Source organism: Hydra viridissima, unplaced genomic scaffold (assembly GCF_058129835.1).
Source record: "Hydra viridissima isolate aposymbiotic clone 2 unplaced genomic scaffold, HvirCarnegie_v1 scaffold_2, whole genome shotgun sequence".
In the NCBI taxonomy this organism is placed as follows: Eukaryota; Metazoa; Cnidaria; class Hydrozoa; order Anthoathecata; family Hydridae; genus Hydra; species Hydra viridissima.
In genome coordinates this window covers 6,945,456-6,967,644 of record NW_028324301.1, presented here as the reverse complement: position 1 = coordinate 6,967,644, position 22,189 = coordinate 6,945,456, and the positions used below count along the sequence as shown (strand labels likewise).

Here is a 22,189-nt window from a genome sequence, read left to right as displayed (position 1 = left end):
TACCACGCACCTTACGTGATTTTTTTTTCAACCCTTCGAGACATTGCGCAGTAATGCTATTCGGCTAAACCGTTTAACTTACTTTCATAAATTTTAAATAACAAATTTAGGTGTAATTAAGAATTTGTCAACAAAAACTATTTAAATGTATTATGAAGGATTTTAATTATTTTCAGAATGTTCAATTTATCTTAAAAAACTGATAGAAGTTGATACTTTTTTTCGTTACTTTTCATTAAAAACCGAAAAAATAACCCATTTTTATTGTCTTAAATTTGATTGTTGTTTTTAGATAATTTTTGATCACATCAAGTATTTAGCATATCCCTATTTTATGATGTGAAATGCAAATACATTTCATAATCAAAATAGTTTACATAATCATAAAACTGATAACCATGATGCTTAACGACAAGCAAGTCTGAAACTAAAAATAATATAATAAAGCAATAAAATTAAAAAATGGGAAAAATTTGCACATATTTATTGAACATGATTATTCATGGAACAAAATTTTGTTTGTGGGAATATTTGAAATGCATCATGTGTGGGATTCTCTTTAAGTACCCCTAGATAATTTTAAAGGATATGTATATCCTTTCAACCCTGATACATCTCTTTGATACCCTTAATACCTTGATGAAAGAGCTCATCATGCTCAACACTCATCATCAAGCTTCAAGTTTAGCAAGAAATTTGTTAAGGTGGCTGTTGAGGCAACAGACTTTTATGTTGATGTTTCAGCCAAATTGATAGCTCTCAAGCATCAATTTTACAAGATTTTTGTAATTCTCTGTGATTTATTGTATTCTCCAAAGAGTTTTTAATAGCATCTACAAAAATTTCCATTCACTTTTTGTCCATATTGAGTTTGTAAATTTCTTTCATAATTTTATTCATAATTAAACTCATAATTTTACTCAAATAAATTTAGTTTAGATAAAAAATAATTAAAATTCTGTATTTTATATCTGTATTTTATATCTGTATGCTAATGATCTAACAATCAAACAAGTGAATAATGACTCCACATGTATAGATGATGGCTTCCATATTCGTTTAATTTAAAATTAACCTTTTCTACATCAAAATTATATTCTCACATTAGAAAGTAATGTTTGTCTACATTAGATAGAAATTTCTGGAAAATCACTGTTTTTATTATACAGGCAGATCTGGCTTGACATGACTTTATAAAATTATGTCTAGATGAACCAACCTATATAACAAAAATGTGATGTAATAGTCAAAAACTAATGCCATTTCTTTCTGATAGCTATCCCTAAATTACCTTAAATCAGTCCTCAAACTTAAAACAGCAAAGAAAAAAAGTTGAATTTTATTGATCTGTGTTATCAACTACAGTGTTCTCAAACTGTTGATGTTTTTGAAAACATTTACATACAACTAAGTTTTGGTTCTAATTTAATAAAACTAATTTTTTCGTAATTTTAAACTAATTTTATTTAATGTAAATCCCTTATGTTATGAAGTCACCAAAAATGTGTTACATAAAGAAATAAAAACTATATTTAAATAATTTATAAACCAAAATTCAAGGAAAGATGTAAAGATATCTAGGGCAAAAAATCTGAATGTAATTATGACCCATCTTTTTAATCTTTTAAGAGTTTAATAGAAATCAAGTACTCTCAGTAGGCATTAGTTGATTGGATTGTTTGTACTTTCCTAATATGGATATCACTTTGGAAGTTAATATTTTATCAAAGAAGGCCAAAGAGGAAGCTTATGCTGGTAATTTTAAAAAGTCGATGAAATTGTTTGAGGAAGCTTACAAGCTTTTACCCTTAGAAAAGCTTAAACGACGTATAGCTAAAATGAAGGTACAAAATTTATGGTTTGATATTTTCTATGTAAACTGCTTTATATACATCATGCTTATTAAAAAAGTAGCATAATAAGTTGTTACAATAGTATATGAAAAAAATACTAATAAATTGGATATATGAAAACTTGTTAAAGAAACCTAAAGCTGGCCGATTAGACACAAAGTTAGTAATTATATAAAGCTCAGCTATCTTAAATGAGTTTATTATTTGTGACTGCGAGAAGAAACCTTTATTACACTGACAAAAAAATGACACTATGAAAAAAATTTCTAAACAAGTTTTTTTTTTTTTTTTTTTTAATATCCAAATCAAAAAAAAGTTTCCTTCAAAAAATGACAGTTGTTTTATGTGGCCTGAATTTTTTCTTTTAGTTTAAGAAAAGCATTTTTTCCAATTTAAATTTTTAATTTTTGTACCCATATAGTCAATTTTTAGAAATCATTGAAAGTGTATTTTTTTGTTTAAATTTATAATTTAACTTTATCGAATTTTACTTCTAATTTTAAGTTTCTTATTGTATTTAAATAGTTTAAATATATTTTTATTGAGAAAATTTGTGACCACATTGCATCACCATTTCTGAAAACATATTGGCTGACAATATTTTAGACTTTTAATACCTTAATGATAATTTTAATATTGTAGAGAATATAATGATGATCACTAAATGATTTAAAATGATAATTCCTAAGATTTCTAAAGACAATTCTGTATGCAGTAATTGTATTTTTAGGAGATGATTGCATCGGAAAGAAATGATGATGATGAAAATAGTGAGAATGATGACAACAACAGTATGATTGATCTAGGAGAAAATTTTTTCCTCCATCAAAGTATTGCAAACCAGTTATACTCATATCAGAAAGAAGGCGTTCTCTGGTTTTGGAGGTTATTCAATAAAAAGCAAGGTGGAATTTTGGGGGATGATATGGGGTAAATTATCTTCAACTTTAACATTGAACATACACGTAAAATAAATGTCTTAAGCATAGTTATGAAAAACAGGAAATCTTTTGAAAAGTATTAATACATTTTTTTAAACATTTTCCATTCAAATTTTTTTAGCCTAGGAAAAACTATTCAGGTGATAGCATTTTTAGCTGGGATGTTCGATGCTGAATTAGTTCACAGAATTTTAATTGTGGCACCTGTTGCAGTTTTAGTAAACTGGGAAAAAGAACTAAACAAGTGGTAAAAAGTTAATGGTTTTTCTATATCAATAATATTGCAAGTTTATAAGCTCGTGATTAAAGTTTGATAACAAAAAAACACATTTAAAAACTGGCTTACCTTTTAGATCTTTAGAAATATTCTAAAAGCCTTTTTTGGATTGTACCAATTACAGCCTCCATCCTGTGACTTAGCCAATTTTTTTGGATATAAATTCCATGCTAAGTGGACTAATAGCTCCAGATGGAACACCTCAGATTTTAACAAAATTCTATTGGGTGATTTATATCAATTAGATAAGCAAATCCTGAAAATTTCTGCTCAATATCTAATTTGGTTCTAGAGACAGCTAATTAAAATAAGGCCATTTTATGTCAAATCTAGCTCCTTCAGCAAAAGCTGTGTTTTCTTAAATTGTAGAGAATACTAACTTTTCAATAAATTATTTACATGCCTCAAGATCTTTGTAATTTTGAAGAGCTTGTTCTTAAGAACTAGATTTCAAAATGCTAAAAATCAAATTGGATTTTAATTTACTCATGCTGGATTAACATTTTGGATAAATTCAGGGTGTTAGAGCAATTTATTCAAAAGTTATGTGCCATTAAAGACTGTCCTGCCCAAATTTTATAATCTCATATTCAAAAGGTCTGTTACCTATGATTGAATCCATTTTTTTTCTTGAAAATATTTTTACATATAAAAAAAAAGCTAAAAAATGAATGGGGACTTATTCTTAAGCCTCTTAAGTATATTTAAAGAGCCTTTAAAAGTACTGAAAAAAAATACCATGTGGATTTTTTAGAAACTCCGAAATCTTATATAAAAACAAAATTACAATAAGTTTAAATTATTACATGTTGTTTACTAAAAGCTCAAACATAAATAAATATAATGGGTAAAATGTTTTCTACTAGACTTTGTTGATTAAAATACTAGACTTTGTCTATAACCATCATGAGAAAGTGTAAATAACATGGTACAAGTGTGAACATGTTGTCATCCTTTTAACAAGTATGAAAAGAAAGAAAAAAGTCTGAAGATTTAAACTACTTTTAACTGAAGAAAATTTTAAAATGTTTAATTATTTTTTCTTTTAGTCTTTTAGAGTTGTTAGTCTTCTGTTTGGAAAAGAATTTGGTTTTTTACCTGGTCAGAAATTCTGCACTGGTTTTTATTCATCTTTTTAAATAGCAAAGGATTCAAATTAAATTTTGAAAAAAATAGTTAAAAATTTTACTTTTTCAGAAACTGAATGATGAAAGCATAAAAGACTTTATAATAAACTGAATAATGAAAACATAAGACTTTAAATTGCTTCTTCACCTTTCTCTTAACCTTATTTTGATTTTAATCTATTTTATAGGGCAGGAGGTATTCGAGTTAAAACTTTTCATGGTTCTTCTAAAAACAGTCGTTTAAAAAATCTTCACAGTATCCAAAAGTCTGAGGGTGTGTTGCTGACAACATATGGTTAGTACATAGATTTATGTAAGTTTTGTATAATATTTATTTCACCAAAGAAAAAAAAAAGGAAATATAATTTGGGACCCAAAATGTGCAACCTTATAGATATATAGATTCTCATTTAGAAAAATTCATTAGGCAAGTTCTGTATCAACTTTTTAGATAAAAAATGTGAAGTAGTTCTAAATAGAGCAACTCAATTCTAAAAGACAAATGACATTTTTTCTTGTTTCAAAGATTAATATTAGCATATTTATTATAAATATTGTTGTGAGATGTCTCTCCATAAAAGTTGCTGGTAACTTTAACATGTAATAATTACTTGGAGGCACAAAATTATTATGTAATTTTCTTTGGAATGTTTTTTAAAATGACTTAAAAAAACTTTGTTACATACAACTAGGTATGATTGTCTCTAACCTGAAATCATTTTGTCAAGATCAAAACGAAGAAGATTTTATTTGGGTAGGTTGATTTTTCAGCTGTATTTTGTGTTTTTCTTGTACTCTTCATTTTAATTTTGCTATTATTTATCTTTAATTTTTTTTTTTTTTTTAAAGGATTACATTATTCTTGATGAAGGCCATAAAATAAAAAACCCTTGCAAGACAAGTAAATACATACGTTTAGTACCAGCAAAATTTCATTATATTTTGACAGGAACCCCCATACAAAATAATTTAAGTGTAAGAAAGTTTTAAAGATTGTAAATTTTTTTTTAATTTAAACTTTTATTAAAGAAAAGTCTCTTTAAAGTAGTGCCTTCACTTTTTATACCTATTTTATCTAATTACACACCACTTTGGATTCTAGGAAATGTGGGCTCTCTTTGATTTTACCCAACAAGGTACACTTCTTGGTACTGAAAAAACTTTTAAGGTTGAATTTGAAAATCCCATAGTAAAGGTATGTTATTTTCACAAAATTGTAAAGTATTTACATGTTTAGAACTGATTAAACTTTACAAGATGTAAATAATAAAATGTGCAGCTTATAGTTTCTTTTTTTTCTAATTTTGTATTTTTATGACAGGCACGGGAAAAAGATGCTACTTCATATCAACAAGAGTATGGGAACAAATTATCAACTAGGTTAAGAGAAATCATTGCTCCTTATTTTCTTCGAAGGACAAAGGAGGAAGTTTTCAAAAAAGGTTCTGTAAAGCAAGTTGAAGCAGAGAAGATGTATGTCTTCTATTACTTTTATCCTTTAACTTGCTATCTGGATTTCTCTTTAAGAATGATTTACACAAATATTGTAAATAATTATATTATCTTATTCATTATTGTGTAGATAAAAGTAGTTATTTATATATCTGAATATTACATATTTAATTTAAATATGTATATTACATATTTATTTTGAGATGTTTTTAGCTTGAACAAATTGGAAACAACAAAATTTGATTTAGTTGTTTGGGTTTACTTAACGGAACTGCAGCAGAAGCTATATCGTGGGTTTATACAATCGGAGAGAGTGAAACAAGTTTGTGGATTATTTTTCTTTTAAAAAAAAAGTTTTTTTTATTTTGAGATGAAAATTTGAGGTTATGTTTTCCCTCTTTCTATATAAACTTCATTCGAATAAAAAAATGAATTTAAAATCCTTTAAATACAGAGTAACTTTTAGAAGGATAAAGTTAAGATAGATTAATGAGCTTTCATTTATGTACCTATTATAGTTCATGTATTGTCATTAATTGTAAATTCTTATTTTGTTTTTAATGTTTGTATATTTATGTGAATATGTATTTTTTATGTGAGTATATTTCTTTATTTTTATTTTTGCTCTTAGTTTTTGAAGCTTTTATTTAGACTCTAATGTCAACCCAAAGTCCCCTTGCAGAGTTACAGTTGCTAAAAAAGATTTCAGATCATCCAAGATTGCAATCAACACTTTCAAAACTTTTAACAAATTCAGAAGAACGTGAAACAAGGTCAGAAAGTTATTATCTTTGAATCAAAATGTGTAAAAGTGTTTGGAAGTTTTAGATTGTGATATCTTGAGTGTGCTTTATTACAAATAAAGTTGCAATTAAAGTAGTAAAATTTTAAATAACTATTTTCAAAAGTTTTTTTTGATTTAAAGACTTACAATAGGTATTGATGAATCAGATAATGATCTGGAGGATGAGGAAGATAAAGTAATTGAAATTGTTGATAATTTACCTATTGAAAATTTAATTAAAGACAGTGGGAAAATGGTTTTTCTTGTTTATTTAATGGAAAATTTGAGAGCTGAAAACCATCGCACTGTAATATTCAGCCAATCTCGGAAAATGCTTGATATTATTCAGCGAGTTTTGAGTGGGTTGGTAAGAAATACATTTTCATCAGAAAATCATCAATGTTAAATAATAATGAAAGAATAATGTTAAACAGTAAACTTAAAAGATAATCGAAGAAGGATATTGATTTTTTTTTTTTCAAGATTTTTGTGATTTCTTTTTCAGGGTCACAAACTTTTGCGGATTGATGGAAAAATGAGGAATCCTCAAGATCGAGAGAAAGTATTGCAAAAGTTCAAAGAAGATTTGAGTTTTAATATCTTACTGATGACAACTCAGGTTCAATTACTATGATTCAATTATTAAATAATATTTTAAAAATATTTATTGCTTGTTTTAAAAGACTTTTATTTAAATTTTATTTTTAGCTTTAACTTTAATTTAGGTAGGAAGTGTTGGCATAACACTTACTTGTGCAGATCGGCTAGTTATATGTAAGAAAATTTCTGTATAATTTTATAATTATTTTTGGTCATATTTGTTACTTACCCTTTTGTTGATCATATTAGTTGATCATTTAAGAGAATACTGATTTTTTTACATTATAGTTGATCCAAGTTGGAATCCTGGCACAGATGCTCAAGCAGTTGACAGGTGATATGAAGTTATTGGTTGTTTTTTTTGTTTGTTTACTTTTTTAACATTTTTTTATCAATTCCTTTTTTTTTAAAACTTAATCATTTTGTTCAAATTTGTTATTATTTTACTTATAGTTATTTCTGTAATGATATATGTAACTATAAATCATTTTATGATTTAAAAACTGTAAGTCAATTACACAATATTTTTAGTTAATTGTTGGTGTAAACTTTAAATACTTTTAAATTCTGATGTTTTCTTTGCAACAGAGTATATAGGATAGGTCAAGAAAAAGATGTAATTGTTTATCGCTTGATAACATGTGGCTCCATTGAAGAAAAAATTTATAGAAAACAAATTTTTAAAAATGCTATCATGAAACAAACAACAGGTGCATCAGAGAATCCTTACCGGTAAAACATCTGAAATATATTTTTAGTTTGATAAGCTTAATGAAAAATGTTATAACAAATTACTGTAGTGCAATAATTATAAAATGAAAAAGATCTGTTAATGTATAATGAGCTTCTGTTGTTTGTGCAGATATTTCACAAACCTGGAATTAAGAGAGCTGTTTAGTCTTGACAATCCAAGAATATCTACAACACAATTACAACTTCAGGAAATGCACCCCTACTTAAGCAATTCAGAAAATAGGGAATTTGAAAGACATCTTGAATTTCTTAACAATCCATGTGAGTTTTTTTATATAAATTTTGGCTTTTTGGTTGTTGCCATTAAAAATTCAGTATTCAATAAGTTCAAATATATAATTAAAAAGTTCAATAAATATCTTCCAATAGTTGTGGCAGTAATGTTAACAGTAATGATGGTGACAATGACATCAGGTTTTTTTACAAATTTCTTATAATGCATATCTGTTTAGACATATTTGGTGTCAGTCATCATGGCATGCTTTTTTCACATGATGCAATTAATGATATCACCAACCATGAAATGGAAGATGATCTTCAGGCTCAAGTAACAGATCTATTTGTATAGTAAGTTTTGTTTTAAAAAATATGGAATGTAATAGTTTTCATTTTAATTTATATTTAATGTTCAGGTTTTGGCAGCTGCTAATCTTATATCTAAAGAGTTCAATGAAACAGAGATAAAGTTGCCACAGAGAAAAGTTCAAACAGTAAATAACTTAATTAGTATTTTATTGTTAATTAATTTGATGATAAGCTTAATGGAAAGTATTATTATTTCATACATTAATTTATTTGATTATATTTGTTGTTTTAAGATTTATTAGTTTTATTTGAAATTCAAATATTTAGTTCAAACTGTAATTTTTAAATATCTTATTTATAAATGTCATGGGTTATTAGTAAAATTAAGCTTACCCTGTAACAGCTCAGCAACCAGAGTGCAAATATTAGTGGTTTTCATACTAGACTTCTTCTTTACATAATAATAACACTCAATCTTTATCAGGCAACATTAGGGGGCCTGAAAAAGGTATTTCTTCACAGACTTGAGTGCCCATATCAAGTTGAATCCACTATATACATTTCTGCTTTAAAACTGAAGATGTTGATCTAATAGTTGCTTTGATGTAATCTTGCTTTGTTGCTGAAGGCATTTTAAAGAGCTTTCTGTATTGTTTTGCTTATTTGTTTTGTTTTTAAGTGAACTAAGTGTAAGCACATGTAATATGTACTTAGTACTATTTAATGTTCACTTTAAATTGTAAAAAATCACAAAATATATCAATTTTATAAATTGTCTAAAATCGGTATATATGGATGGATTTTCTATTTTTGAAGGTCTAGATAATAGTAATTGGATATCATAAGTCGTTTAAAACCATTTTTAAAACCCCCTAGCCTCTCTTGTAAGAAAAAAATAACAACTGTTCAAAAAATCTTCAAAAGTTACTTACAACCAATTTGGGAGAACTTTTCAATTGAAGTAACTTTTGGATTTTCACCATCTCACAATATGTAGGTACCACATGCAAGACAGAACATTAAGATTTTTAGAAATGTTGTTTTTTTGGAACATCCTAGTCTGGTTGCATCAAATGTTTGATTACTTCAAAAGTCTAGTTGCATAAAATTACTTTAATTTAGGCATAAAGTATATTACAAAATAGTAATTATTTATTGCTATTATTTGTTTTTAGAAGAGAAGTGAATATTCTGATTCAGAACAATTGGATAAAAATTTCAGCGAAGCTAAACATAGTTGTACATCCAATTTTTTACTAAACAAAAGCATAAATGATCTTGAATGCAATAGAGATGACTTGTGTAAGAAGATTTTAAATTTGTCTATTGACCACTCTGAAGATGCTTTAAAATCTTCTGAAGAAACTAGTATTGCTAAATCACCTTCTTCATTCTTAAGCAATTCAAATAGATCACTTCAAATAGATAACATCACATCTGATATCCAAAAAATGGTTATCAAAGCTAATGAAGTAGATGATATGTAAGATGCTTTATTTCTTTAAATCAAAAACATTTTCATTTTTTATATTAGCTTTAGGAGTTGCACATTAAGTAATCCATTATTATAGAGTAATAATGTTAAGTGCCAATACTTTTTGCTTAATACTCTGTTTCTAATGTTTGGGGTTTAGTATTATGTTTACATGTAAAGTAGAAAAAGAAGTTTCTGTTTTTTTCAGTCATGTTAAAGAACCTGTAGATGCATATGGAAGGAAACTAGAATCAGTGTCAAGTAAGTCCCAGACTTTTATACTAGGTACAAAGCTCTAAAATTATTATTTCTTACTTACAGTTTTGATGACCAACTTAACTTGATTGAGTACAAATGTACTAGCTTAGCAGAGTCTAAAATCATGTTTTATTTACCAAAATTTTTTCTGATTTATTATTTAACCATCAAAACTATTAGGTTTGTCAAGGCTAGGTGCCATGTGAAGTTCATATCCAAATTTGCCATCATTATTCATGTTAGTCTATCCTAAAAATTATTTGAGGCCTTCACTGCAGCTTATAAGCAACAGTAATATACCATAACTAATAGTTATGACAATTAGGAGTTTTTATTTTTTACAGTTTCTGGGAAACTAGTGTTTGTTTAAAAAAATTTATGTTTCCTCAAGTGTATAGTAAGCATAAAAGCAATTTTAACATAGCTGAAAAGACTAGAGAAGTGTTATGGCCATAGTTGTCTTGTTTGTCTTCTATATACTTAATTTGATTAAAATTTACAATAAATTAGTAGATTTAATTAGCGTCTAACTTGTGGGAATTATTTTAAAGTTCCTGTTTATTTTAACATTATTTGATACTCTTATTAAAATTACTATAAATGTTCTCAAATTATTTATTATTTTAGTGCCCTCCAATTATGAGCATTTAGACCAGGTACTGTACTATTGTTCCATTCAGTTGTTATCATTATAATTTTTTACACTGTTTTACATTTGGTTTTATATTGTAGTTTTTTTTATATAGAATGGCGAAAGCTTGCAAGAAAGTTCTGAGTAAAATTTTTTTCTCTTATTACAAATTTATGTTGAATTTATATTTGGTAATATTTAGCAAACATTTTTTTTGGATATTTTTCTTGTAATTTTTGAACTGGTTTTTTTTTATGAAGTCTCAGTATAAAGTTTTTTTTTTATAGAGTAGCTAATGATACTGATCTGCAAATATCTGTCAGCCACAACCATTACTCTATTACAAAAAGTGCTGAAACCTTGGATTGTAATAGCTCATACGAAACTGTTGAAAACTATAGTGTATATGAAGCCGTTGATAATGGCTGTAGTCCAATATCAAGTTTGTTTTTATAAACTTCTGCATGATAGAAAATTTTTTAATTCGATTGAGTTTATTTCTTAATTTATCTTTGTTAGTACTGCTTTTGGTTTTGATTACTATATTCAATTTATAGATAAATATAAATAATATATATTTTTATTTTCTTATTTCTTTTTTTTTTTTTTTTTTATACTTTTATGCAGTTACAGCACTAAATGAGAGAGCAACGCCAAATGGCAAACATAGTGAACTGGTGAAGCTTTAAAGATTTTCCATGATTTAGAAATATCTCTAAGTTGTGTTTTCCCTCATTCAACTAAAGTTCATTCAAATATTTTATGAAATAAATTTAATGTTATGTAATAATGCGGTTATTTATTTTCTAATTGCTTTTTACGCTATTATGTTTTTTTGTTTGTTTTTTTTTTTCAGATGAATGAGAAGACAAATTTGAAAGAAGTCAAGTATATCACGCTTTTTTATTTATCTTTTAAACTAGTCGGCTAATTGACAATTGTTTAAGAGGTTGATAAATTTGAAATAAGTTAATATTTGAGGAGTATTTTTTCAGCTACAGCACTGTCAGTGATGAAAAACAGGCCAGTCAGTCTTATGACAGTATTGTTGAGCAATCTTTAACAAGCCATGATGGTAAAGAAGGTAAAATATGAGCTAGAGATTATCATTTATGTCTTAATGAACTGTTTAGAAGCTATGTGTTGATGTTTTTAATGTGATTTAATGTTTTCACCGCAAAAACCTTTGAGAAAATACTTTTATTTTTAGGGATTTTGTTAAATGAAATAGATAGTGAGGTCAGTAAACAGATTAACACAAGAGCACCGCTGGACAAACCATTTTTTGGGGGAATGGGGGAGTGATGGAAGGTTGGAGGGTTGGGGGTTCGATTATTTTACATAATTACCTTCACATTAAATAATAATGACAATCTTAAAATTAAATTAAAAATGTAGACATTTTCAAAAAAATGTTGCTGAAAACCCCCACACCATCCTACCCCTCGCCTGTGGTGTTATGTATCTTTTTTTTTTTTTTTTTTTTGATTTGCAGATTTCGATGTTTCTTCCATCTTATTATGTTTTCAGTTTTTCTTATTTTTTAGCTGAAGACAAGCGAAGATGACAGTAACTTGTAAATAGCATTTTAATATTTTTTATTTATTTAACTTGCGAGTATTTTTATAGATACAGAAAGACAAATTTTAGAGCATTTAATAGACATCCTCAATTTTAAAAACTTTAAAAAATTTTTTTTGCAATTCCAATCTAGCTGCTCCTAAGGCAAGAAAATTTATCTGATATAGATGACATTCTATGCAATCATTTTTCTGATATTGCGATATACGTAATATCATGTTAGGTAAACACTAAAAACCCAAAAAGTTCTAGCTACACTAACTGTGATCTTTGGAAATGGCAAGAAAGGCATAAGTGCGATGATTTTAATGGTAGAAATGAAATGAAATAAACCCAAGCTAATAGCAATATTATATAGTAATGTAGTAGATATACTCATTATAAATTATATTATATTTTTGATTTTCAAATTTAGAAGTGCAAGTATTGTTCTAAATCCTTCCCAGGGTTTTTATAAGGCTAATGCGACTGGTTATAATCCTATTCTTGCTCCAGAAGTATCATCAGTTTTCGCAATTCGCAACCTTGGAAAGCTATATCGAACCCCTCCAGTAAGCCCGATGATTAAAAAATCATTGTTGGATGTATCATTAGATAATTTTGTTAATCAAGAAACAAGTAACCTAGCAACAAATAACATGGCAACAAGTACGCCAATTTGTGCGAAAGAACATAACGATTTCATTCCTAATTCTTTCAACTCTCTGAAAGTAGGAAAACCTAATATAACGGATTATATAAAAAATAAATGTGAACTTATTGACGAAGATTTACAAAATATTGTTGCTCCTACATTAAATGGTTGTGAAGCTGACCATCTCGTAAGTTTAACTGAATTAACATCTGAAGAGACTGACTCCGCTGAAAAATGTTCTCAAAATAACATACCTTGTTCACAAATTAACAACCTTGAAAAACGCGATAAACGAACTGAAATTAAACGAACTGAAGATAAACGAACTGATCTTGTTGAATTTTCAAATGCAACTAGTCCGCCTAAAAATATTTTCTTAAATTCGATTGATCTTGACTTTTTAGAATTTGGCATTCCTAGTAAAAAGGTTATCAGTGAAACTAATGGTTTAATCGAATCTGAAAGATCTGTATATTTCGATAAAGAGTCACCAAAAAGTTTTAATGTTGACAAAGGTGTTAAAATACAGAATATTAAACAACCACACCTTAAAACATCCCGTAACCTCATTTCATCCGATACTTTAGCTGGAAATAGTGAGATGCAATATGCCGATACATTACCAGTAAATTCATTATGTAGCCATGATAAATTAAAAGATCCTACAAAACTGTTAGACGATGATTTAATCCAATATGCTGATACTTTGCCAGTAAGAGTTTCAAGTGTAGTGACTTGCGTAAAGGACAATAACAATTATGTTGACACTTCCCCATTGTCTGTCTCTTCCAAGTTTGAAAAAACTCGATCATCCAATAACAAAATTGATCTTTCTCCAACACCTGACTACCTAATATCTGATGACAGTTCTTCTTTTGATTTTGAACGCTCTAAAAACTCAAAGAGTTTAATTGACAAAGTAAAGTCTTCGGAATTTTCTGAAAGTAGCCAGGAAAGTGTGTTTGACTTTACTAAAAATAATTCAACAAACATTGATTGCAATCGAAACATGACGACTGCAATAGATCTAGAGTATGATGGTGAGTTTTCTTGTTCATTTAAATTATTTTACAATGTATAAATACAAACATTCGCTAATATTAATAAAAAATTGAAATAATTTTATGATTTCAGACAGTGTTCAACGCAGTGAACTTTTATTATTGACCGACCTTCTTACACAAAACATGGGCAATGTAAACATCGATGATCATGTTCTCATTAAAATTGTGGATTTGGTTAAAAAGTTACAATTGGACGTTCAATAGCCGTTATGCAGGCATTCTTTCAGAATTTTTTTTATGCAGTTTTATTCTCTTGCATTCTTTTAAAGTTATTTTACTTTCAATTAGAAAAAAAAGATTTTATTTTGCTCCTTTTTGTAAATTTCAGATACCAGAATTGTTCTGCAGAGAAAGACACTTTTCTTATGAACTAAACTGTTTTTTTGTTTTTGCTTTTTTTTTTTTCTTCTTAAAAATTCAGAAAAAAAAACGTTATTGAACTATCAATTAGTCAGGGGGGAGATAACTTAAAAACTTTAAAATATGAGATTTTTTCCCCTTTTTCCAACTCATTGCTTATAAATATTTAAAGACCGAGAGTAATCCAAAGACACTGAATAAAACGTGCACTGAATAAAATATTGGCGCAGAATGATCAATTTCGGATATTAGAAAGACGAATTTCTTACCTGCGGGAATCGGGGGTGCAAAATAGTAAATAACATAGTCTACGTGCTAAAAATTTTTTTTTACTTATTGACGCATTCTTCTTTCTCATCTAATATGATATTTGGTTCCTCTGATAGATTAAAGACTTAAGTTGAAAATGAATACCTCTTCTTCTGTCTTTCAGATGATGGTAATATAATGAACACCTGCTTCCTTAGCATATTCGGCAAAAATTGTTGGTGCTAATTTTGTCTGGGAAACTTAATGTTTTGAAAATGATGCTGAATCTCTCTAGAATTTTATCTTTATCCGTAATACATGATGGGTGTGAAAATAAATGTCTGACTGTGTTCCCGTGATTAGTATTTCCAAAGTAAGGATTTGGGTAGACGATACTTCGTCTGACTTTTTTTTCCCGTGAACTTTGGGAAGTCAGACGAGAAAACTTTGGTTTTTGCGCTAATGCAATTTCTCATCTACCAGAACAAATATGTTCCTGCGGCTTTTCTTTGATCTTAATGAAATACGTAAAGTTTCGGGGGGTTAATCATAGGTTGCGCCAAAATTTAGTTAATTAAATTATCAGTGCTATTCAGAAGCAGTATAACAAAAGAAAAAGATAATTTATAGTATGCTTTTAAAATAGTTTGTGATTTTTTTATTTTTTTATTTTTGAAGGATTACGAAAAAGAAGCTTTAAAAGCTCTAAGCAATGGCATATTACCCCCGTCATTAAACCTGCAAAACGTAATTATATTTCGCCATTGGGTCATTCCATGCCAAGTGGTGCAAATTTTAATGAGGTCCCTCATGGACCATCTCAGATTTTATTGAAATTTTTTGATTTTGTACATATATATGTTAAAAGCATGTTTTGAAAATTTTAGATCAATATCTAATATGGTTCTTGAGAAAACGCTATTTAAGTAGTGGGCTATTTTGCATAAAATTTCACTCTACAAGAAAAAAGGGTTTTTTCATTTTCATTATAAGATAGCAAGTGTGCTGTGGATACTTTGAAAAAAGAAAAAAATATTATTTCTGGCATCTTAACTTTTTCCATAATGGCGGGCTAAAGTTGATTTTTTTGTTTTAAGAATAAGTTTTTTTGTGATTTTAAAGACCTTAATCTTAAAAACTAGTTACAAAGTTAATACAAATCAAATTGCCTGCTGATCTACATGTGGTGGATAAACATTTTTAAAAAAATCAGTTGATTAAAGAGCTGCATTCAAAAGTTATAGGTCTCCAAAATGAGTCAGATCGAGATTTTCGTAAAATTGATCTGTGATGCAAAGCATCTGTTACCTAAGATGGCAGTTTTTTTTTTTTTATAAAATTTTTTATACGCATCAATTAAAGACTGTTAATTAATAAAAACCAAAAAAATTAATGGGCGCTTATTTATAACCCCCAAAAGGTAGTCTCTAAAAGTCAGGTAAATTTTCCATAAAATTCTAAAATTGACATAATAAATAAATGCATTGAATTATATAATGTTATTTATTATGAAATATCAATTTAAAAATATCAATGCTTAAAGCCTTTTAATCCCTTTAGATAAAGAACTTTTAAATCCCAATAGATAAAGTCCCCTCCCCTCTGTCCCCTCCCCTCTTTATAATACAATAATTTTTTTAATGAAAAACAAACAAAATGTTTTTAAGAAAATAAACAAAAATAATAAAATTTACAAAAAGTTAAATTTCTCAAATAATAAAATAATCTCATTGATTTCTTTTAAGTCAATACTATAAAATCTTCTGAATTCTAAATTCTGCAAGTAGAAAAATCCACATTAGTGCAAATAATATCAAATGAGACTCTTCTTATTTTTATTGAGGTAAGTGACATTGGGATAAAACTGTAGTGGTTTCGTGTCCCAGGTATTGTCGAACAAGAACGATATCTCTCTTCCAAATTGAAGTTTGTAGTATGTGTTTCTATTGAAACTTTGTCAACAAAAAAAAAAGATATTCCTTTGACGTGTTGAACACACCAGCTGTACATTTTGTTTGGTGTGTCAATAGGATCGTTTAGTGATTGTAGACTGGCTCGTGCAACAAGACGTTTCACTGTTCCACCAACACCATAACAAGGGCTTTTACCATGCGATGTTGCAAAAAAGTGCCACTCTGCAGTCATGTCAAAATCGTGTTTATGGTAGCATAAGTTGATAAGATTTTTGTAATTTTTATATTGTGATGCAGCTCCATCACTAAAATAGATAATGTGTTCAAATGTTTGTAATTGTTTAAGTTTATCAATAACATTACCGATAAAGCAATGAACAGCATCTGTTCCATGTTTCAGATGATCTGATATAACACAATAACTTTGACTATCAAGTTTTCCATCTTTTATAAAATACGCAACAAAGGGGTGCACAGTTGCTTGGCTGTTATTCCAGTGAAAACCTTGCACTGCATCCTGTATTAGAAAACTATAGTTTTCTGCAAAGTCAAGAAGAACCAAAGCTTGATTTTCTTTTAAATTAGTTTTCAAATGTTGGTAGTAAGTGGCTTGACTTTTTGATATAAAATGATGCACTCGTAAACTATCTAACTGTTCATAAACCATTTCAAAAAATTCATCTAAAGGTAGAGTTGCTGGTACTAAAGTACATTGGTAATTTGATTTTTGCCATTGATAAAAGTTAACTTCACTAATTTCTTTTTCTGTAAACAAAGTGTCAATGTAGTCTAACAAAACCTTTTTAGCAGGACATTTATCGCAGCTATGCAGCATACAATCTCTATTTTCAATGCTACAAACCATTAATTTTAATAAGATTTTGTAATCAGAAATTCAAGGAATTTTCTGTACAAGGAGCTTTACATTTTGATGGTACTGGCAAACACAAACTGCATGCAGACTAGAAGCACCACCCACAGGAATGCACCACTTGGGCCTTAGCTCACAAAATTTTGAAAATCCAACTTTAAGATAATTATATTTCTTTTTAAACTCAATATGTAGCTCTTTCATATTGACTAGTAGAAGGCGCTTTTGGATATGTTGCTTTTTACTATCTACTTTAACTGAAACAAACTCTTTTTTTCCTGGACAAACCCTTGAATATTCATCGCATTCGTAGAAATGAACAACCTCTGTAATTACATCTTCGCTTAGTTTTCTACCCGATTTTGGAGAAGGTTTTGATAGTATTCCACTTTTTTTACTTAATTTTCTGGCTTGTACTACAGATCTCTTTGAAGTAAAAAAAAACTTCTGAGTTTTCTCTATTGACCAACTGTCTGGAGTGAGTGTAAGAAGTGTGATTTTTTCAGAATTTGACAATGTTTTTTCAAATTTTGACTTAATTTTAGTCATAATATTGTCTAAATCTGTGTTTGTTTTTTTCAAACATTTTTTTGAGGGTGATTCAATTTCACAAAGTGCAGCTATTTCTATACCTAGCACATTGGCAACAGCCTTTTGTGTATGAGCTCTTATGCTATCAATTTTACGCTTTCCATATGCAACTCTATCTTTTTTTGAAACAAGTTTTAGAGGTGAGCATCCAAAACTTGCAATACTTGAATTAAGATCTTCTTTTAATGTATGGTTGTCAACATAAATTTCTTTTTCTTGGAGTTCATTTTCTTTTGTATTATGTTTGCAATTCAGAACTTTTCTGCAACTAGTGCAAATTTTTTGACCAGGTATTAAACCAAAATCTTTGGCATATGAAAGACTGATAACTCTAAGAGAATCTAAAAAATAACGGAAATAATTATTAAATATTTTTTTTTTTATTTATTTAGTGTTATTAAGGTATTTTTATTAAATTAAGATATTAAATATTGAAACTTACTTTTCACATTTTTTGCGTGCTTGTTCAACGGATTACAACAATACCTGCGATGTTCATTCTCATACCTCGACAAGTAAACTTTCTCGTGATAGCTACAAATAAAATCTATGGGATTTATTTTGCTTCTCAAAGAAATAAGCTCTTGGTTTAGTTTAGACAGTTCTTGGTAGCGTTTACTTTTATTAGATAGATAGCACTGTTCATTTAATGCTTTACCAATACAGCAAGTAGAAAGCTCAGGCATATTACTTATTATTAATTAGTTCTAAAATACAACAATTTATTTGGTTTTATTAGTACTTTTTAGATTGACATACTATTAATATAGAATTAAATGAAACAATAACTAAACTTTTAAAAAGTAATAATTTTTTATGGAAAATTTACCTGACTTTTAGAGACAACCTTTTGGGGGTTATAAATAAGCGCCCATTAATTTTTTTGGTTTTTATTAATTAACAGTCTTTAATTGATGCGTATAAAAAATTTTATAAAAAAAAAAAAACTGCCATCTTAGGTAACAGATGCTTTGCATCACAGATCAATTTTACAAAAATCTCGATCTGACTCATTTTGGAGACCTATAACTTTTGAATGCAGCTCTTTAATCAACTGATTTTTTTAAAAATGTTTATCCACCACATGTAGATCAGCAGGCAATTTGATTTGTATTAACTTTGTAACTAGTTTTTAAGATTAAGGTCTTTAAAATCACAAAAAAACTTATTCTTAAAACAAAAAAATCAACTTTAGCCCGCCATTATGGAAAAAGTTAAGATGCCAGAAATAATATTTTTTTCTTTTTTCAAAGTATCCACAGCACACTTGCTATCTTATAATAATTGAAGTATAAAACTAACTTGTTCAAAAGTTATTGGCTGTTAAAAATGATGAAAAAACCCTTTTTTCTTGTAGAGTGAAATTTTATGCAAAATAGCCCACTACTTAAATAGCGTTTTCTCAAGAACCATATTAGATATTGATCTAAAATTTTCAAAACATGCTTTTAACATATATATGTACAAAATCAAAAAATTTCAATAAAATCTGAGATGGTCCATAAGGGACCTTTGCACCACTTGGCATGGAATGACCCCATTATTCATTTTTTTAAATAACCAAAGTTTTCTCGTCTGACTTCCCAAAGTTCACGGGAAAAAATAGTCAGACGAATTATCGTCTAGGATTTGGGATATCAACCAAAAATCCAAGTTGGTCTTTAAATTGAATTTGTATATGTCGTTTTTTATCAGTAACAATTTGCTTATCTTCTTGTTTATTTTAAAATGTTAATTTACATGTAAATGGTACTTGTTAAAGCGTATATGGACATGTAATGATGGCAACTTAAATTTAAAATTTTCTGGATTGTAAGACTTTGCCATTCTTCAATTTCATTGAATTCAAAAAAAGAGGCTCCCTTATTTATTAATGACCTCCAATAATAAATAAGGGACCTATAGCCCCCGAAAAGCAAAAAAGGCGGCCACTGATGTGTTCCCTATGTTCGTTTTTGAACTTCCGCCAATGGGCGGAACTGTGTTTCTTTTTAAAAATATATATATTATTTCAGTCGTTTCTTGACTTGAATGTATTTCAATAACATCGTATTACCCGAAAAATAAAGATAAATTTATTTAACACATTTTGTATCTATAGTGCAATTGAATTGATAGGTTTAGTCTAGCCTAAAGCTCTAGATATTTTTATGTTACGTTATAAAAGAACAGACAGGTAGTTAGACTTTAGTTAATTTTAAGATGTTCTTACCAAAATCAGATATGTATTGCGCGTCTGGCTTTTTCATTTTAGACTTATTTTTAGGTTTGGCTGATGACATTAGCTTCCTCTTTACCACCACTGGTTGGCCTGTGAAATTTTTTTTGAAATATACTCATTAGGATTGGCGAGGCGGAGCCACAACCTTCGTCTAGCCACTCTTCTGGGGCCAAATAGTCCCGTGTCGAGTGGCTGCTTGAAATGTGTGTTATTAGGCGGAATGAGGATTAAAATTATTTGTAAATCTTGTTCTTCATTAAACGAAATTGTATCCGACTTTCATGTTTGTTCATCCAAACAATAACTGGTCTTTGAGTATTATTATCTATCTGTCACTGGTCAAATGCGTTGCATAAATATTCACAGAGAACTTTATGATTTATATAACCCTTAGCAGATTTACCAACAGCTACTAAATTTGGAGGCAATGGCTGGTATACAGTCATTGGGATTCTCTAGTTAGCATATATAGCATTTAAGTGGGGGAGGAAGAGATCCGTCAGCACCAAGATTTGCTGTAATAAAAGTGCGAAGAAAATTGTAAAGAAAAACTAGTAAGAAAAACTTATGCTAAGCTATCATGCTCTAAGATATATAAAATTAAAAGTAATTTACAACTGTTGTGTTAAAAATAATAAAAGCATTAAAAAGAATAACAGAAAGGTAAGCAATAAATTTAATATGAATTTACATACCAAAAGCTGTAAATCTTTCTTTGTCTTTAGCTACTGTGGCATAAAGAATATTTTTTGATCCTCTTCAGGCAAGATTTTTCCAGTTTTGGGTGAAAATTGAAATCCAGAATCATCGAAGTTTAAATTGTCCGCAAAACAACATTTTTATTATTGTGACACAATACCATTTATTTCCTGGTTTTAACAACCCTAATCATGTAGCTACCTAAGCAGTGAGAACATATAGCAAAGGTTATTATATAATGAAAGGTTAATAGATATAATATTATTCGTCTTTAATTTGATTATTTAAATAAATTATTTGAAATTTAAATAATTGTTGCAGGTTTAAATTTAGTAGCCTAGTACCAAGTATTAATTGTTGCAGGTTTAAATTTAGTAGTCTGGTACCAAGTATTAAATGTAAAATTGGTTTTAAAATTGTTTAAAACCTATTAAGAAAAGTCTGAAAATAGAAAATTAACATGTATAATATTATTAACCAAAAAAATAAAAAACATATTTCTATACGACGACGACTACTATTTAATGATTTATTTTTAAAATATATCATAACTATTCAATTATATGCTCTAATTTTTTCTTTAATTAATCTTAAAACAAAAAAATGGTTTACAAAATATTAAAGTAGCAATTATCAACGGTGGCGGATTACTAGCAAATTGGTGTGGCGAAGAATAATAAAAATTTAACTGCTTATTGCATGGCTATTTTTAAATAAAATCAAGCTATACGTGTATTGTCTTATGTTTCACAGTTTATATTTTATGATAAGGAAAAAAAAAAGTCAACTTTTTTAAAAATAATTTTTGATAACAATTACTAGCAAGGGGGGTTATATCGCTTCTAGTGTTCGCCAGCACCACCCCACACCCACCGTTTCAAATTCATCCACTAGTTTTATGTTTACAAGATCTTCCTGCGTCCTAATAACACCCTAAAAAAGAAAAAATATAAATTACATTATAAACAACATGTTTTTTAAGTGGTTGCTCAAAAGCTTTTCTAAAATTTGTCATTAAAGTTCAAGGTTTTTGTCGTTTGATAATATTCTCTTAATAATAAACTGTAAAACACAAACGGTTTGTTAAACGATAGTGATCAATTAATCGATTACAAAATACTTTTATATTTTATATTCTTTTATTTTTTCAAGATTTTATTGATTACATTTACACTTTTGATTAATGATTTTTATTTTCAAACCAATCTTTTTATGTTAAAATGGTTTAAAATGTCATTAAAACTATGTTAAGATTTGTGGTGATGTACACGCCATTATTTAAAAGCTGTTGCTGAAGAAGTTTCCAATACCAGTCTTGTTAAAAATCAATA

General features: G+C 28.1%; 1 protein-coding gene and 1 pseudogene across 3 annotated transcripts; one reads left to right on the top strand and one right to left on the bottom strand.

Annotated features, from left to right (window-relative positions):
- Positions 1 to 1,592: 1,592 nt before the first annotated feature.
- Positions 1,593 to 14,329, top strand: LOC145186593 (uncharacterized). 2 transcript variants are annotated; one of them, XM_090078397.1, is made up of 30 exons: positions 1,593 to 1,844; positions 2,584 to 2,783; positions 2,916 to 3,041; positions 4,387 to 4,493; positions 4,891 to 4,952; positions 5,048 to 5,173; positions 5,301 to 5,393; positions 5,520 to 5,671; positions 5,864 to 5,972; positions 6,302 to 6,423; positions 6,576 to 6,801; positions 6,940 to 7,053; positions 7,160 to 7,208; positions 7,323 to 7,368; positions 7,623 to 7,766; positions 7,897 to 8,048; positions 8,240 to 8,334; positions 8,420 to 8,497; positions 9,488 to 9,795; positions 9,995 to 10,047; positions 10,672 to 10,700; positions 10,791 to 10,819; positions 10,963 to 11,117; positions 11,303 to 11,352; positions 11,532 to 11,563; positions 11,671 to 11,759; positions 11,886 to 11,914; positions 12,223 to 12,251; positions 12,672 to 13,930; positions 14,025 to 14,329. In XM_090078397.1, exons 1-30 carry the CDS (start codon positions 1,695 to 1,697, stop codon positions 14,156 to 14,158), a joined length of 4,347 nt encoding a protein of 1,448 aa, XP_089934523.1. In that variant the 5' UTR covers positions 1,593 to 1,694; the 3' UTR covers positions 14,159 to 14,329. The 2 variants fall into 2 exon arrangements, 1 of the variants encoding a protein (XP_089934523.1); XR_016449749.1 differs by lacking the exon at positions 11,886 to 11,914.
- A 2,028-nt stretch (positions 14,330 to 16,357) lies between these two features.
- LOC149891705 (uncharacterized) lies at positions 16,358 to 18,692 on the bottom strand (annotated as a pseudogene). Its single transcript, XR_016449750.1, has 2 exons — positions 18,381 to 18,692; positions 16,358 to 18,279 (listed from the first exon to the last, which is right to left on the bottom strand). The product of XR_016449750.1 is annotated as an uncharacterized LOC149891705 (transcript).
- Positions 18,693 to 22,189: the final 3,497 nt, after the last annotated feature.

What these genes read in the sequence shown, in the direction of transcription:
- LOC145186593 (XM_090078397.1), top strand. Translation starts at nt 1,695, where the DNA reads ATGGATATCACTTTGGAAGTTAATATTTTATCAAAGAAGGCCAAAGAG. An exon ending in TCTTACTGATGACAACTCAG is followed by an intron (nt 7,054 to 7,159) that starts GTTCAATTACTA and finishes ACTTTAATTTAG; the next exon opens with GTAGGAAGTGTTGGCATAAC. An exon ending in AGCTTGCAAGAAAGTTCTGA is followed by an intron (nt 10,820 to 10,962) that starts GTAAAATTTTTT and finishes TTTTTTTTATAG; the next exon opens with AGTAGCTAATGATACTGATC.